Source organism: Pseudorasbora parva, chromosome 18 (genome assembly GCF_024679245.1).
Source record: "Pseudorasbora parva isolate DD20220531a chromosome 18, ASM2467924v1, whole genome shotgun sequence".
Classification (NCBI taxonomy): Eukaryota; Metazoa; Chordata; class Actinopteri; order Cypriniformes; family Gobionidae; genus Pseudorasbora; species Pseudorasbora parva.
Window position 1 is genome coordinate 12,697,773 of NC_090189.1, and position 18,024 is coordinate 12,715,796.

At 37.1% G+C, this 18,024-nt stretch overlaps 1 protein-coding gene across 2 annotated transcripts in view; it reads left to right on the forward strand.

The window, feature by feature from the left end:
• Nucleotides 1-362: 362 nt before the first annotated feature.
• The window catches only part of ubap2a (ubiquitin associated protein 2a), a 30,785-nt gene continuing 13,123 nt past the window's right edge, over nt 363-18,024 (forward strand). Inside the window, exons 1-15 of one of the 2 annotated variants that reach the window (XM_067424601.1) lie at nt 363-490; nt 6,017-6,154; nt 8,601-8,678; nt 8,754-8,864; nt 9,496-9,658; nt 11,122-11,199; nt 11,828-11,891; nt 11,989-12,086; nt 12,175-12,233; nt 12,875-12,945; nt 13,130-13,307; nt 13,861-14,110; nt 14,293-14,582; nt 15,244-15,437; nt 15,642-15,897. In XM_067424601.1, the coding sequence (XP_067280702.1) occupies nt 6,059-6,154; nt 8,601-8,678; nt 8,754-8,864; nt 9,496-9,658; nt 11,122-11,199; nt 11,828-11,891; nt 11,989-12,086; nt 12,175-12,233; nt 12,875-12,945; nt 13,130-13,307; nt 13,861-14,110; nt 14,293-14,582; nt 15,244-15,437; nt 15,642-15,897 (1,986 nt within the window). In that variant the 5' untranslated portion in view covers nt 363-490; nt 6,017-6,058. The remainder of the gene's footprint in view (nt 491-6,016; nt 6,155-8,600; nt 8,679-8,753; nt 8,865-9,495; nt 9,659-11,121; nt 11,200-11,827; nt 11,892-11,988; nt 12,087-12,174; nt 12,234-12,874; nt 12,946-13,129; nt 13,308-13,860; nt 14,111-14,292; nt 14,583-15,243; nt 15,438-15,641; nt 15,898-18,024) is intronic. The other variant, XM_067424602.1, reaches the window with a different exon arrangement.

Genomic DNA, 18,024 nt, shown 5'->3' on the forward strand with positions numbered 1-18,024 from the left:
CCATAGACTGTAGGTTTTGACCATGGTTTTGACCATAGCTTTTGAACAGTGGCGTAACATAATGCGCGTTCACGATTAGAGACCGACTAGGAAACATGTACAATAACTTAATACATTAAAACCTCATTTACTCATTTACACATTTACCCAACTTTTCCTTTTAAATCCAGAAGGATAAGGAATATAACCTTAAACAGGACATAAGTAGTAAGAAAATGTTAAGTAAATCATGGCGGAATATATATATATATATATATATATATATATATATATATATATATATATATATATATATATATATATATATATATATATATATATATATATATATACGTTACTTGTATCAGTTATTGTGTACGTGTGCGCGCACTTGTGAATGTGCTTGTGGCGCGGGAGCGCGCCTGTGGGATCTGCATGGAGAGAAGCGGCAGCAGCGCGGTGACGGTCACGTGACGGAGTCTGCTGCTGGCTGAGTGAAGCGTGTTAGCAGGTAATAAAAATCAAATCTCTCTTTCAGACTCTACCTGGCGTTTATATATCACATGTTACGTAGTTAATATTCCCATGTTTTTGTCGCCCATCTGTTTTAATCCGTCACTGAGTGTTTTTCCGAGGTTGTGTTGCCTTTTGTATGGCTTTGTTTTGCCTCCTCAGTTTAGCTTATTCGGCTTTAGCTCTGCTCTAAGACCGTTTTCCTCAAATATTCCTTTACAACAAGCCCATAGCACCATTACGCCAGTTTTTCTTAGATTAAAACATCATAATGATATACATCTTGGTGTTTAAATGCTCTCTAGGGTTTAAATGTTATGAACAAGGACGCCGGGCGGTCGTTAGTTAGCCAGCTAAGCTACAACAATTGGAGAGAGGAAATGACATTAGAGATCATGGACAAAGGAGAGCAGAGACTGCGCTTATGCTATTCACAAACTCAGTTTTTACACTTTCATGGGGTCAAAAAATGCAATATCTAACTTAACTTAAATGTGTTCATTTATCTCTAATGAATCTTTAAAGTTAAATGAGGATGCTGACTCCGGTCCTGGGTCTAAATTCCCTTTGTTTGAGCCATCCGATATTTTTTTTAACCTTATGTTTATGCATCTAGTTTTTGGGGGATATAGAATATGTTTATAGAAACGCAGAACGCAAACAGTCACCTGTGCATGTGTTTTGATTGTGGTCGTTTGTTTAAAGTTTTCTGATGTGATGAAGCATCACATTTTTTGTTTTGGTTACGAATGCTTCTTGCCATTTTTGTCTATAGTTGCAGATTTTTAATCTAGATTTTATGAGTCTTCGAAACTGACAATAGTCAAACCGAGTTGTCTATTTTGGTGGTAAACCAGTCATATTGTTGATATTTGGCCATTTTGAAATTATTGGCATTGGCCAATAACGATGCTCACCTGATCACAAGTGGTATATAAAAATACAATTCTGATAATTTGCCATTTGAAAATTAACATTTTAATATAAGTTTAACATAAGTTTTTTACATTTTGGTTTATTTTTGGTGAATGTTGTCAAAGTAAATGTCCCCCCCCCCCCATTTGTGTCATATTTTTAAATGTACGTTTTTATCTTCGCAATCACTTTTTTTTTTTTTGACAACTTAATCAAAGTAAATTTGAGTTTTTTTTTAAATATTATCAGTCTGAATTTCTAAATGTTTTATATACACAATATCTGTGAATTTGAGGACTGCTGGATTGTCCTCAAATTCACTGAGAAAAGCCTTCGTTTTTTCAATTTTGTGAGGATCTTAGAAATGTCCCGGCATGTGACCATTGTCAGCTGGTGAAATCACTTTTGTGGTTTGTTTTGCTTACTGTCATCATTAAATGGGTTGTGCCCAGCAGCGCTTGCACAGCCAGATTCCCCCCATAAGAGCTTTGTGATGTATATTGCAAGCTGGGAATTTTGCTGAATATTATCTGATGATCTGTATATGTCAGAATCTTGCTGGGACGTCGTTGTTAGGCGTTTTCTGTGTGACTGCATAGAAGGGTTAAACATGCACAATAAGATCTCTTCTAGCTGCCAAGAAAAGCCCACTGTATCCACCACAGATGTTATGTGTGTTGCCTTGTCTTCTGTGTGTTGCTGATGGTTTAGTCTTAGTTTCATGGATGTGAAGGATCTAATTTTCTGTAGTGTCACAAGTGGTGGTTCTAATTTGGTGGAAAATCATCCAAGATGTGTTTTTTTTTTTTTAAAGGAATGGCTCGCCCAAAAATGTAAATCTTGTCATTTATCTCCATGACATTCCAAACCCATTTGACTGATTTCTTTCGAACACAAAAGCAGAAATTTAGCAGACTCTTTCCCTTGTGTTGGAAGAGAAACCGAGTGGCTATCCAGCTTCAATGCCTACCTTTAAAAGTATTATAAAAGGTCTATATTATTAATGCCATTTGTTCCAACTCTGTCAAAGCCATTTGATTGCTTTGAGTGAGAAATAGACCAAATTAAAGCAATTTAAATTGTAATCTGCTAAAAAGCCGCTTCCTATCCAGTAAGGCGGAGTGATGTGACGATATTATTATAGATCAACGATATCTCACCCAGTTGCCGATTTCAATGGTTCAACCAGATATATTTTACATAGCCCTGTAGTTACCATACAAATCTTTATTTATTTTTAAGCATATTTAATACTACACTATTATAGGAATTGTGTAGAGATAGTAAAAAAACAACAAAAACACGAATACAATTCAAGCATTGTTAAAGATAAGTAAACACTCAGTAATTAAAAAAGTAACAACTAAACAAATTGGGAATGGGTATCGAGTACCGGCTCCATTTTTAGAACCAGTTCCAAATTGCCCAAACCAGTGATTTGATAAGAAACGCACATTTCGATTCTGTCTTATTGGTTGTGTGCACATTTTATTGTGCTATCTGCAGACACACGCACACATGTGTGAACAGAACAGCTTCTCATAGTGAATGAATAGTGCATGATAATGAACTGAGTTCTCTTCTTCGTCTTTTAGCACAGCTGATGGACAAAAACACAAATAAATGTCAAAATACTCATAAACACAGTGGGTTATGTTGTTGACTGCAGATTTTCTTGACGCCGTCTCTATATAACGTTGATCAAACAACAAAAGATGAGAATTAATTTGCTATTCTAGACGGAATAACTTTTAACTATATTTGTATAGTTGTTATATGTAAAACATTGAAATGTATAGCCTTATTAGCCTATATTTTATCAATGAAGTTTAGTGTTATTTTCTGTACCTACCTGAAAATGTTTATTTCAATCCCATCTTTGTTCAATTGTATTTATTTTTCCAATTGCTATGGTATTTTTAAACCAAAAGTCGCTAGCCTGTTGATTTTTGTTTATTGTATTCAGCTACAATGCAATGTTTTGCAATAATAGCTTAATAATAATTATGAATGATATCTTTTTTTTTACCCTATTGGAATATAAATTAAGAATCGATAAGAATTGGAATTGATAAGCGTACTCAAAATTGTTAATTTAAACGATAACCAACCCTGCACGATGACAAAAATCATAATTGTTGATTATTACCTTGGAATTGTAATTGCGATTTAATTATGATTATCACAATTTACATGGAATGATGCTTTTGAATAGCTTTATGGCATGCAGTTGCTTTAAACATTGGCATATTGTTATATCAAAATTAACAAGCAGGGGTGGGGGGGTGGGGGGTATCTTAAGCACGCAGAATAATGTAAGTTGATTTATTTATTTATTTTATTCTGCTTTTGAACAATTACATCATTGTGGTATCCGTAAAACATATATTAAGGTATTACGGACAAGATGTTGGCTATTTTTGTCACACACACAAATGAAATATTTACTCTGGTATTTAACCTACAGCCTATTTTAGACGGCGATTAAAATGGCTCCCAGAACGGAAACAGTGCTAGGCAATATAATCAGATATTGCAATGTTTTTATGGCAATTTATCTTTGAGATATATAATAATAATAATAATTATTATTATTTTTTTGCATATTGTCCTGTCCTATACAGCAGTTATTACTCACATTTCCAGACTCAAACACAGTTGGTTACTGAACGTGAGAAACATTAGTCAATTTAGGCAATTAATCGGCACAGATAACCGATTTAACACTGCTCTTTTTCTTTTTACTTAAAGCATGTTTTCTTTTCCCATTATTTTCTTGTCAGAGTGCACCGGAATGCTTTGTTTACATGTTAAAAATCATGAAAATGTTCTCATGGGGGACAATGCCACCAGATCCCATTATAACAATTTACTACGTAAACATGTCACCTTTTTGTGAGTTTGCAGGTCTGAAACATAGACAACGAAACGGTATGTATACAGTGCAAAACCTATTTTCATGTAGTAATTAATTTGTTAACTAGATGTTGCATTAGAAGAGAAATGACAGTAGTATGTTTGACGTCTGACTGAAAGGACGGTATCGTTAGTAGGACCTTAAAGAGTTAAAACAAACAAAAATACACACCTTTACACAAGTCCGACACACAGTTTTAATGTCACGATTGTTACCGTCTGTTTGCATTAGTTTATCCAGCTGGTCATTTTTATGCAATTGTTTGCAAGCAAAGTTGCATATTTAAAGCTGGTGAAACGAATCAGAAATGTTTAATGTTAGTCCTTTTTTTTATCGGCACTATAACACACATTTTGTTGATCGATGAAGTGTTCTATAGTAGAATAATCAAAATAATCAAGTGTTCTGGAAAAGAAGCAAACTGTGTGACAGAATACATACAATGTACATATGTATATCTATTTTCAAAGCTATGGACTTTGTGTAGGTATATAGATGGCCATCTTTAAGCATGACTTTTTGAATTTAAATAAAAGGGTAACGCTTAACTCTAACTTTAAAGACTTTAACGACCGCCTGGTGTTCTTATGTCATAACTGAGTGTTTACTTGTTTTTAAATTTACTTGTAATTTTCATATTAGTTAGACTAGAACTTTGAAATTTCAATGTTATCTAAAATGTTGGCATCATCATAACCTTATTTGTTAGAATACAAGGATGAGAACAGTAACCCTTTTTCTCCCAACTTTTTTGTGTGTGGTTGGGCCAGTGAAAGTTTTGATGGGCAAGTACAAATCTGAACCACTATCCCGACTGGCTCAATAGAATAAATCCCTAGCGTTCAGCCGTTGTATTTAATTGTGATAACCTTTTCTTTACACAGAACTACTATCATGGATTAAGAAGACTTGCAATATAGAGCATCATTCGTACTAATTGTATAATGCTTTTTTCCTAAATAGACAGCTTATGTGCCAGCATGGCAAAGAAAATAGTTAAAGATGGAAATTCTTGCAGGTTTTGAAACAACATGAGTCATTGATGACATAATTTTCATTTTAAGGTGAGCCATCCTTTTAATGTTATCTTGTTTGTTTCAACATTTTAAGTTGTGTAAATGTGCTTTTCATGGTGAATGAAACCAGCAGAACTGACAGATTTTTTTCTTTGAAATAGCTAGATGTTTAGATCATCAATACATGCGTCAGTGTAGATTCAAGGGTGTTAGGTAATATACATTCCTTCATGTTCTCATACCAGAAGACTAAGTTGTTGCTTTGTATGCATGAGAAATGGCTATGTGATGTGATCTGAGTGTAGGCATTCGAGAATGACACTACAGGATAGTTTCAAAGTGTTAGCGGACACCAGTTTGGTCTCGTAGCGTGGTCTTCATTTCAGCGGGGCTTGGATAAGCTTGATTGTTTTTTTTTTCTACAAGGGTTTCTGGCGGTCAGAGTATTGCTCAATCTTGCCCAACTGGGTTTAGGAGAAAGGAAATCCGATACGTCCCCTGTGTGTTTGCCTGACAGTATGCGGGACACTGAATGGAAGATCTGCAGAAAGCGTCAGCTAGCTCGCTTGAACAAAAACTTGTCTGGTGTCTCCAAATATTTGGACTAGAAACTAGGAAATGGAAGCGTTTTCTGAATAATAAACCCTTCCTGTTTTTGGCCTTGTTTTTCTTCCAGATTTTTCTGTTTTGTACATACATTGTTTTGTATATACTGTATATGATGACCTCGGTGGGCATCGAACGAGCCCGGGGCACTCGGGACAAAGCGCTGCCCACTACCACACAGACCACACAACCACAGAAACAGCTTCAGGTGAGTGAAAAACATGTGGAAACATGCTATGTTGGGAATAGGGCTGTCAACGAATATTCTAAATTAGAATATATATTTGAATCGTTTTTAAAAAACGAATTTCGAAGGTGAAAATTAATATTCAAAAAAATTTAAAAAGCGGAAAAAAATTCCCTCTCAGAGCGCTCAATATGCTGTAAAACTTCAATTAATATTAATATTTGTTTCAATCACTGAATGAAGCCTGCTATATTTGGGACAAGAGTCGCGAGTCTCGTAACCTTAAATTGCTTGCACAAAACTCTTGATCAGCACTCAAAGTTTGTTCATTTAAACTGTTATCCACAGAGAGAGAGAGAGAGAGAGAGAGAGAGAGAGAGAGAGAGAGAGAGAGAGGGAGAGGGGTCTGCGCTCTGCGGTCTTGGCCATTAGTTAATTTATATATTATAATATATACTAATTATATATAATAATTATATATTTTATAATACCAATCTACTTGTTTTTGTGTAAGTAATACGTTGTCAAATATGTATAAACTTAAATAAACAAACTATACAAGTAGCTTTGTCTCTTTGTATTAATTTGTCCTGTTATTGACAAAATGCGCGCCCAGGTGTTCGAATAGTTCGAATATTCGTGTTTGTTTTAGAGGAAATATTCAAACGTCATTTTTGAGCAATTTTGACAGCCCTAGTTAGGAATAACACACTACCATGCTACTCTCACTAGAGAGTAGAGGCCCCGCAATACGATATTATCACAATACTTAAGCAACGATTCGATATTATTGTTCAAATAAATGTATTATTATACTTTTCTTTTTAAAGCGATATGATGAGTATTGCAATAACATTGCAATTTATTACCTTTTTTTCAACTGCAAATGTCCCCCAACTGCAAACTTTATCCGCACATATTTGTATTTAATAAGGCTCAGACTGTTCATTTTTACATCTTTAAATCCTCATCCCCTCCTTATCAAATGTTTTTCTTTCTCATATTTTAGACCTATTTATTAATAGAAATGACATGTCAAATAAAAACGATTGCAGTGCACACTCAATTCAATGTATTTGTTTTTTCAATACATATAATTTTAAGCATTTTCATAAAGAACAACCTAACACAAAGTTGACACTATTCAGTTATGAAATGTAATTAAATGCAGAATCACATTTATATGATCATGTTTATGAGAAAATACATACATTTTCCATTAACAGCTTCTAACTTGGATGCTAGATCTGCTATGGAGTTTTCATAGGGAAATTGCCTACAGAATCATGCCAGGCAGTTTGAAGAGAACAACAAGTATCGACCCAGTATATAGCATTAGACATGTTTTACTCTTTGTCTTGTCAGTTAGTGTTGTATAATGAACAAGTGCACTGACAGTGAAGATATGGTAAAATATAGACCGCTTCTTTGATTGTAATTGAGCGAAAGTACTGTTGCATTGCAGTGTAACCAACTGTGTCTTGCTGGCTTTCAGTTGCTTGTCAAGTCAACACGTTTATCTCGCACGTAAACATCGACTGGGGTCCATGTTCAGAAATATGTGATTGTGCACTTCCTGTACACTTGTGTGAGTAAGTGTGATGCGCTGTTTGTGATTAATACAGTCTGAAATAAATACTTACAGTAAAATTGAGCAAAATACGAGCTGAAGCTCAGTCCCTGAAAATATCAATACTTGCCATCCTTGTCTTGGACAATATCCCCACACAAAATACCGTGATTCTATGCTGTATCACTACAAAAAAGTATTATTATAATATAATATTAAAAAATATACCCCACACCTGCTATTTCTGCTGTATATAGTACGAACATACTCTGCTGGGTACTGTATCCCAGAATTCATGCAATATGCTTGACTTCACCTTCCAGCTTCCTTAGGGGTTTTTTATATAAGACACTCTTGCATTAAAAAATAACAGCTAGACGCAGCACAAAGGGGAAAGGATTGCTAAGCTGCACTTTTATAAGTTATGAGACATCTTCTCACATTGCTTGTAATGGGATATTTAAAAACAGGAAGACAAATGTGTTTAGCTTAAAAGAGGATGAATTTAACATACATTCTTGTCATCCTCACTAATTAATTAGTCAGTTGCTATTTGATTTCACTACCAAAAGTCAACACATTTTTCACTACATTAAATTGCTTGATTTTTTTTTTATTTCAGAGATGACAACTGGACTCCACTTGCAATGAAACATCTAATTGTCTTGTGACAAAAAAGTACTACTATTTGAAATGTTTATTGTTGTAATATGCATACTCTTACAGTATATAGTGCACAGTAGTAGCCAAACATACTTTCAGTGGCCCATTTCTGCTTCCGCTTTTTACTTGTTCATGAATCTGACTCTGCTCATTCAATTTCCTTTTATTATCATTTTTTTTCAAGAAAAATCGGTCACTCATTCTCATGTTCATAACCTGTGCTTCCAATTGCAGGCCACAGCCGAACAGATCCGACTGGCCCAGATGATCTACGACAAGAACGATGCAGATTTTGAGGATAAAGTGAAACAGGTATGAGAATCTCTTCCATCAAAGTAAAGTGATGCTTAAACTTCTCTGTTAACCCCACTCCATATTTGCTCATAGCTCATAGAGGTTACAGGAAAGAACCAAGACGATTGCATGGTTGCTCTCCATGACTGCAATGAGGATGTCAACAGAGCCATCAACTTCCTGCTTGAGGGAACCTCTGATGCGGTAAGACTTCCATCTAACAGATGCACATGTGATCTAGACTACTTAGTAGGCACTAAAACTCATGATGATTTATTGAAAAGGGAGAAGGAAAACTGATTTTATTGAAAATGTTATTGATGATGTCAGCTGTTTGTAGGCTGGGCTGTGAAAGGCAAAACAATGGGTTATTTTTCTACATTTCTTTCTTTTTTTAGCCTAATGATCAACAAACAACTTAAAGCCCTGCTTAATGTCGATATTCATGTGTGATTGGCACTAATCTATTTCAGAGATAAAGCGTTTGACTTTTGTGTTGAAATTTGAGAGGCCTCTTCTTATAGACTAGGATTTGTTTGAATTATTTCTGGGAATGAAACTCAAAAATAGCAAGTGGGTCACTTCTGTAGTGTTGATCAGAAGGTAATCCTGTGTCATAACAGAGCTCTGCCTCCACCACTGTGTCACAGTACAAGCTCCTCAATGTCCTTCATCAGTAATGAGGATTCAACAGGGATGATTAGCAAACCTTTATTTAAATCAGTTATGTAAAATGGCACTGCATTAATGCCTAACATCTGCTGTATGATTATCATCTTTTATTTGTTGTTTGTTCAAACTAGTTGTAACTTTTTTTCTCTTTGTCATTTTGCAGACCTCTTGGGAAACGGTGGGGAAAAAGAAGAGTCTTGGGAAAGATGGCACCTCCAATGATAGTAAGGAGAACAAGGAGAACAGGGAAAAGAAAGAGAGGGAAAGCAGCAAGGGTCGTGGAGGAGCGAGTCGCCGTGGCAGAGGAACCAGTCGCAACAGGCCAGGTAAGTGTGTTAATTAGGTTTTCTTATTTTTTCACATAGCTGTTTAGGGCCTATTTACTTTTCTTTTAATGTGTTTTTACTCATTCGATAGCAACCCGCTTGTTAAATCTGTTTACTTTCAATTAGCCACATAAATGTGTCTCCACAAAACGAATATAAATCTGATCTTTAATTCCTGTGCTGTTTGCTAATTCAGTTCAGTTCACATCAACGAAAGCAGCAGAAATGAGCTGTATTTTATTTATCATCAACTAATTTAAAAGATCAAATAGTAGAAATGGGAGTGGCATTAGCACTGGTAAGAATTTAGTCATTTTAGTCTTTACTTTTTTGTTCAGTTGCATCCTGAAGAAGTTTGATTTACCGGATTGGGTAGCACCTTATTTAAGTGTCCTTGTTATGTATGTACCATGTAGTTACCATATAAAAACAGTAAATTATGCATTATTACATGCAAGTAACATCAAACAAAATTCTTATCCTATCCAAACCCTATAGTAAGTACATGTTTTGAACAATGACACCTTGTAATGAAGTGTAACCTTGTATTGTAGTGTTTTTGTTTTTAATGATCAGATAGCTGTCCAAACAGAGAGAGTGCATGCAGTGGCAAATTATAGACAGTGGTATTTTGAAAACGTATAGTGATGCCACCACCTCTGCCTGCCTGTGATTTATATTTGTGCTCTGGTTCTAATTATTGTATGCCTATTCACAACAACCATGAATTGAATGAGGAAACATAATTTTAAAGGAACTGTATGTAAGAAATGTTTTTCAATTAATCATAAAATGGCCCTTATATGTCACTAGACTTTAAGAAATCATGTTCATTTCAAATACTTATTTCACTGACAACAGTAGTCTGGCCAGGATATTGTCATTTAAAAGTTGTTGTTGCAGCCCTCAACTGATGTTGATGTTTGACATGTTGTGTTTTGGCCTGACGCTCCATCCTCCACCTATCTACCAATCACGAAGTCAGTAGTGTTTTGGCATCTGGGTTGCCAGATCTTCTCTAGTTACCACAGCTGCAGCTACAAACGTTTCTGCTGGATCCTGCAGCCTATCTGGCAACCTCAAGTCAGGGGGCTAGGGAGAGAAGATACACCTCTGTCATTTGAAAGTGATTGGTGTACCAGTTTTGGCCACAATCTTACATACACTTCCTTTAAAATTAAACATTTAGTCTCATTGTGAAATTAATTATACTGTGATCATTAACATTTTTTTAATCTTATTTTATTCAAAGGTCAGATTAGGTTTTTTGTTTGTTTTAATTGTGTGGATGGCAACAATTAATTCAGGTATTCAGGGACACCCCCCCCCCCCCATAATAATACAAAGAGAATTGACTTCAGATTCAGTTTTGCATTTTTTTTTTATTACGTGTTTAATTTGGGTGTGAGTAGGTTTAACATTTTAAATGGCTTATGTGTGATCTCTTGTTATTCTCTGTATAGCAAGGACAGAGGAGAATGGTGTGGACCCTGCTCCTGTTGATAGAGGTGCTGACCGTGGCCGCCGGGGCAGAGGGAGAGGTGATATCAAACACACTTTATAAACATCATATCATATCATCAATTGTGCTTATTAGGCATGTGCAAAACTGTGTTTACAAAATCAACTAGTCCGGTGTTCTCTATTTAAGGATGAGGGGAAGCCCTGTATAATTGGGCTCATATCCACCCTGCACTGATCAGATTTTAAGGAATGTATGGATATGGTGCTTCAATAGGGTGACTGACACATATTCAACAAAGAAATAGAACAAACCTTGTTATACTGAATTGCCCATGGTCCTCATAAAACACTTCGATAAGAATGTTACTTCCCGCAGGTGATTTGTAGTCCGATAGTTACTGTCGATTTATTGTTGAAAGCAGTGCTTTGATGTCTGTAGTGGTGGCTCTTTAAAGGGGATGAATTTCTCCTGGGTTTTTAGTGTTTTAGCCCCTGACAGTTATATAGTAGCTATAGACGGTCAGCAGCGCATTAAAACCTCAGAGAAGTTGCGTTTCCCGATTTGAAGTGCTAAATACCTCAAAGATGGAAAAAAATCAAGCCGTGTGACAATTAGTACATTTGACCATCCTGACCTATCTTTAGTGCTTGAGTTTTTTAAGTGCTTAGGAACTTTTATTCTTATTGTTATTTTTTTATTAACAGTGTCTGGTGGTAGAGGCAGAGGTCGGGCTCCGATTACCAGCAGGTTTACAGCACAGGGAATGGGGTAAGTATCACTCAAATATTATTATAACCTATAATCAATTTTCTTTATCATACAGCCACCTAAAACCCCATTGTACTCTCTGTGTATCCTCCTGCAGGACCTTTAACCCAGCAGACTACACCACAGAGAGCGGGACATCAAATTCGCACTCTGATGTCTGGGAGACAGGAGCCAACGACACTACAGATGGGACAGGTGTGAGATGTACCTCTGTTGCAAAGAACTTTTCACAATCCTTTAGCCCTCTTTCATCTCTTTTTCTTTCTCTCTTTGACACATTCAGTGGCATGGCAGAACACTCTGGACGAGTGGGCAGCTGAAGACTGGAGTGAAGATGTGAGTGTGAGTCATGCTCTATAATTAACCTCCTATGCATTATGGGATTTGCAGAGCTTGAAATTAATAAGCCTGAAAAGACATAGTATATGTGTTATCCAGAAATGTTTAATATTAATTTGTAATATTAATATATTACAGAATATCGCTGCTCTTATGTTATTTATGTTTTGTATTATTATTATTATTATTATTATTATTATTGTCAATATTATTATCAGTATTATTTATTATCAATGTTATTATATCATTGTACATTTATGGTTGTAATCCTGTACTATATTAATTATAATTTTAATATTTATATTGTACATCTGTATAATCTCTTCGTGTGTGTGTATATATATATTACACACACGCACACTATTATATATATATATATATATATATATATATATATATATATATATATATATATATATATATATATATATATATATATAATATAGTATACACATACACACACTATAATCAATATTTGTATATAATTGTAAAATAAGTATATTATAGTACTATTTATACTCAATATTTTTCTAGTAGAATTTTATATCTTTCCCTCATATATGTACACTAAAGTCATATGCAATATTAAGCATTTTTCTGCCACATAAATAAAAGCCCTAACTGGCCCTTTTTGATCTCCAAAGCTCTCTGAGACCAAAGTGTTCACGTCCTCTTGTGCACCTCCAACTGAGAATCACATCACACCTGGCCAGAGGTAATGAAGTCAGAGCTGGGGTTCTCATTTCATGTGTTTGAGTTCACCAAAGACAAACTTAAGGATATCTGTTATTTTCAAATTTGTCAAACATAGTATTCCAAACATATGATGGTTATAGCATTGCATCGTGAATATAATGTCTTGTGTTTATTTCACTGACTCTATTGTTTGTTTGTTGTAGTCTGGATCTAGCATCTCTGCTGCAGAAGCCTGTGGATCGAGAAGAGGCGGGGGGTATGAAGGCCGTGGGCTCCTCTCAGGGGCTTGGGCACAGTCTGGTCTTCACCAACTCCCACCACCAGCCTGCTCGAAACGGAGGCACTCCTTCTGGCTCAAACAGCTACACACATGCCACTCTGGTGAGACAATCCACAGGCATAATTTATAGCACTTACAGAGCTGTTTTCCTAAAGAACGAATGGCAATGACTGGCAGGGTGCTTAAAGGGATGGTTCACTCAAAAATGTAGTCATCATTTACTTACCCTCAAGTCGCTCCAAACCTGTATGAATTAATGATGAAGACAAAAGAAGATATTTTAAAGAATGTCTGTAATTAAACAGTTGACAAATCACCATTGACTTCCATAGTATGAAAAAAAATACTTGAAAATCAATGGGTGCTGTGGAATGTCTGGTTACCAACAATGTCTGTTTTTTGGGTTCAACAGAAGATAGAAACGCGTACATGTTTGAAAAAAAATATAAGGATGATTATTTGATGACAGAATTTATATTTTTGGGGTGAAGTAACTCTTTAAAGGACCTTTTCACAAACTATACATTTTTAGGTGTTCATTTTCTTGTTAGTATTTTTTTTTCGTTTGAGTGCATTGTGCAATATCACTAGTGCTGATATAGTAAGATCTGAATGAGTTTCCTAATGGCACCTTTCCTTTGTGTCTTTTCCCAGTCCTCTGTTTTGGGTTCTGGTTTTGGAGAGCTGGGTGGTCCAAAACTTGGGCAGACGGCTGGGCAGCAAATACTGGAACAGCTGAAGGGGCCTGGTCTTGGGCAGCTTACCTCCCAGCCCTCCAGCACAGGGACCAACTGCACCCCTGTTGGGGGCCTGGTGGGGACGGGGATTTCAGTGCCCTCCTCCTCCTGGGATATCAAACCTCCTGGAACACAGAGCTCTGCTTCACTCCCCTCCCAATTCAGTCGTGAGTGTTCCGATTGTTTTACTGCCCTGAAAACACAAACTTGTTCATACTTTCAAACATGTGGCTATGCCTTTATTAATTCCTATCAACTTCTTCAGACTTCTTCAGAATCCAAAATATTTTTTTATTTAGTCACACGTGACTTGGTGAGAACTGTTTTTTCTTTATTGTTTTCCCTGTAGGGGAGTTTCAAATGCAGCCAGAACCATCTTTGGTGCTAAGCCAACTTGCCCAGCGACAGCAGGGCTCTCTGACCCACACAGGGCCTCTAGCCAGGCAGCCCAGCCCTCCCCCACTGAGCACCCCTTCGCCTGCCCCGGTAACACTGGAAGCCTTTCCGAAAGCACCAGAACCATCACAGCACCGTGACGGGCCCTCGATGGCCCCCTCACAGACTGCCGACTCTCAGGGCAGCAGCACACAGCAGCGGCAGATAAAGACACAAAAGCGACGGATACCTCCCACTTCCAAGGTGACTAAAGATTCAAAAAACATTGAGGGGGAATGCTTTGTAAGATCTTGTGGTGCGCTCTCTATTACCTGTTACAGTCTGAATATAAATATACATGAAATGACCTTCGCATCCTATTTTGCTTGCATATTCTGTCTTATTTCTGGGTTCAGTGGGATTTTTTTTTAGCCAAAAAGGTGTAGGGTGGGGCTTAATTTTTTATCCATCTGGAATTTATTGAATTGTAAAAAGTGGGTGTTACCGGAATGGAGGGGGGAGCAAGTTATGAAGAAGAAAATGCATTGATGAATTGCTCAAGCATAGTTAGTCCATTTTCTCTCTTTTTTTTCTTTTCTTTTGGATATGTGTTTAAACATATGCATCATTACCGACTAAAAGTTTGGGGTGGGTAAGATTTTTTATATTTTTGAAAGAAGTCAAAAAGTGATCACCAAGGCTGCATTTATTTGATCAGAAATCATTCTAATATGCTCAAATGGTGCTCAAGAAACTTTTCTTATTATAATTGTTCAAAAATGTGTAAACTTCACATTTGATAAATTGAATGTGGCCTTGTAAATGTTATAAACCCTGTTCTATTGTTACAAAGCTTTTTTGTTTTCTTTGTTGTTTTGTCAGTGTATATGCTGTCTGTTTACTGTCTGTGTTTGTACACTTCCAGATTCCCGCATCTGCGGTAGAGATGCCCGGGTCAGCAGATGTGTCTGGACTAAATGTTCAGTTTGGTGCCCTGGACTTTGGTTCAGAATCTGCCCTGCCAGACTTCGGCCAGTCGGAGAACTGCAACAGTGAACCCATAAGGGAGGCTGCAGCTGTTCCTCAGTCACAGAGTAGCCTTTACTCTAAACCAATCAGGTCAGTTAGTGGCAGAATTGGATATAATGAAGACAAAATGGTCTTGCTGTTATCGAATTTGAATTTGTGCCCTTTCTTTTTCTTTGAGCAGTGGACTCCATGTTTTGCTGATTTTCCTAAATCTCTCAACGCATGTATTTTAAACCAATGTGCTTTAGCGCTCCATTCTGCATGCTAATATGTTTCCCATGATCTCCCCTGCAGTGAATCTCTGACCAGTCCGGTCCCTTTGCTGCTGCCTCTGGCCTCTTCTGACAGCATCTACCCCTCTCCCTCAGTACCTCTCCCCAGCCTCGCCCCCTCCCACACCACCCCCAGCTCGGTGACAGCCCCTTCGTCCTCCTCATCTTCCTCTTCCTCCTCGGCTGCTTCATCGGCGGGTAACAGCTTTGACTGTGGTGTGGCCCCTCACTCAAGACTGACCTTTTCTCAGAGCAAGGAGCCTTCTGGACCTGTGACGGTAGGTACAAAGAGAGAAACCTTAGTTTTTACAGCTGCAGAGAGCTCAGTTAAAGGGCTATGTCAACCAAAAATGAAAACTATCGTCATTCACACTACAGTCAAAAAATTTGGGGTCAGTAAGATAATCTTTTTTTATATATATATATATATATATATATATATATATATATATATATATATATATATATATATATATATATATATATATATACTTATTTATTTTTATTTTATGTAGACACTGTAATCTGATGGAAATTAGTGATTGTATAGTAGTGGTAGGTGAGAGTGTAGCTAGACAGCATAGGATGGTGGTGTGTAAGATGGTGGTGAGGAAGATGAACAGAGTAAAGGCAGAGCAGAAGACAAAGTGGTGGAAGTTGGAAAAGGAAGATTGCTGTGTGGTTTTCAGGGAGGAGTTGAGGCAAGCTTTAGGTGGTCAAGAAGGGCTTCCAGATGACGACTACCACAGCCAAAGAGATCAAGTGATCAAGGAGACCGGTAGAAAGGTGCTTGGTGTGTCATCTGGAAGGAGGAAAAAAGACAAGGAGACTTGGTGGTGGAATGAGGAAGTCCAGGAGAGTATCCAATGGAAGAGGTTAGCTAGGAAGAAGGGGGACAGTGAGAGGACGGAGAAAAGTAGACAGGAATATAGTGTGATGCAGCGTGAGGTAAAGATAGAGGTGGCAAAGGCCAAACAGAAAGCGTATGAGGACATGTATGTAATGTTAGATAGTAAGGAAAGTGAGAGGGATGTGTATCGGTTGGTGAGGCAGAGGGATAGAGATGGAAAGGATGTGCAGCAGGTTCGAGTGATTAAAGATAGAGTTGGAAATGTTTTGACAGTTGATAGGACGGTGAGGGAAAGATGCAAGGAGTACTTTGAGAAACTGATGAATGAGGAAAATGACAGGGAGAGAAGAGTTGTAGAGGCAAATATTGTTGACCAGGAAGCATTAGCAAGGGTGAAGTTAGGAGAGCTTTGAAGAGGATGAAGAGAGGAAAGGCAGTTGATCCTGATGACATACCAGTGGAGGTATGGAAGTGTCTAGGAGAGATGGCAGTAGAGTTTTTAACTAGGTTGTTCAACAAGGTTTTAGAGAGTGAGAGGATGCCTGAGGAATGGAGAAGTGTTTTGGTGCCGGTTTTTTTTTTTTTTTTTTTTTTTTTTTTTTAAACAAGGGAGATTGTGGAAACTACAGAGGTATTAAGCGGATGAGCCATACAATGAAGTTATGGGAAAGAGTAGTGGAAGCAAGGCTAAGGAGAGAAGTGGACATTTGTAAGCAGCAGTATGGTTTCATGCCAAGAAAGAGCACTACAGATGCATTATTTGCTTTGAGAATGTTAATGGAGAAGTACAGAGCGGGTCAGAAAGAGCTGCATTGTGTCTTTGTAGATTGAGAGAAAGCATATGACAGAGTGCCAAGAGAGGAGCTGTAGTATTGTATGAGGAGGTCTGGAGTGGCAGAGAAGTATGTTCGAGTGGTACAGGATATAATAATAATAATACGTTTAATTTATATAGCGCCTTTCCCAAGCTCAAGGACGCTTCACAATAACAGAAAATAACAGCAGTGTATACATAGATGAACAGTGGAGATTTGCCCAGTCCAAGTAATGAGTGAATTGCAGTTGCAAATCGCACTACATTTACAATACAACATGAAAGACATAGGTAACAAACATTACAGACAGCATGGTGGGCACTTAGAAGCAGATTATTGGTAGTGAGTTAACATTTTGAATGTGTTATGTCAAGTTAACATTTTCATGCCTGATAATACTGATTAAACAAATGTGTTTTGAGTTTACATTTAAATTCATGTAACGTGGTTGTTGTCCTGAGAGGCAGGGGAGAGAGTTCCATAGTTTAGGGGCTGTAACAAAGAAAGACCTACCAGCCATAGATGATGAGCGAAATCTCCGCTCACAGAGGAGGTCACAGCCAGATGAGCGGAGGGCTCGAGGGGGAATATAAGGAGAAAGTAAGTCAGAGAGATGGGTGGGAGCAAGACCATTGAGTGACTTAAAAGTAAGCAGAAGAATTTTGATACGGGATAACACGGGTAGCCAGTGCAGTTTAAACAGAACTGGAGTGATATGGGCAGTTTTTTTTTTGTTGTGT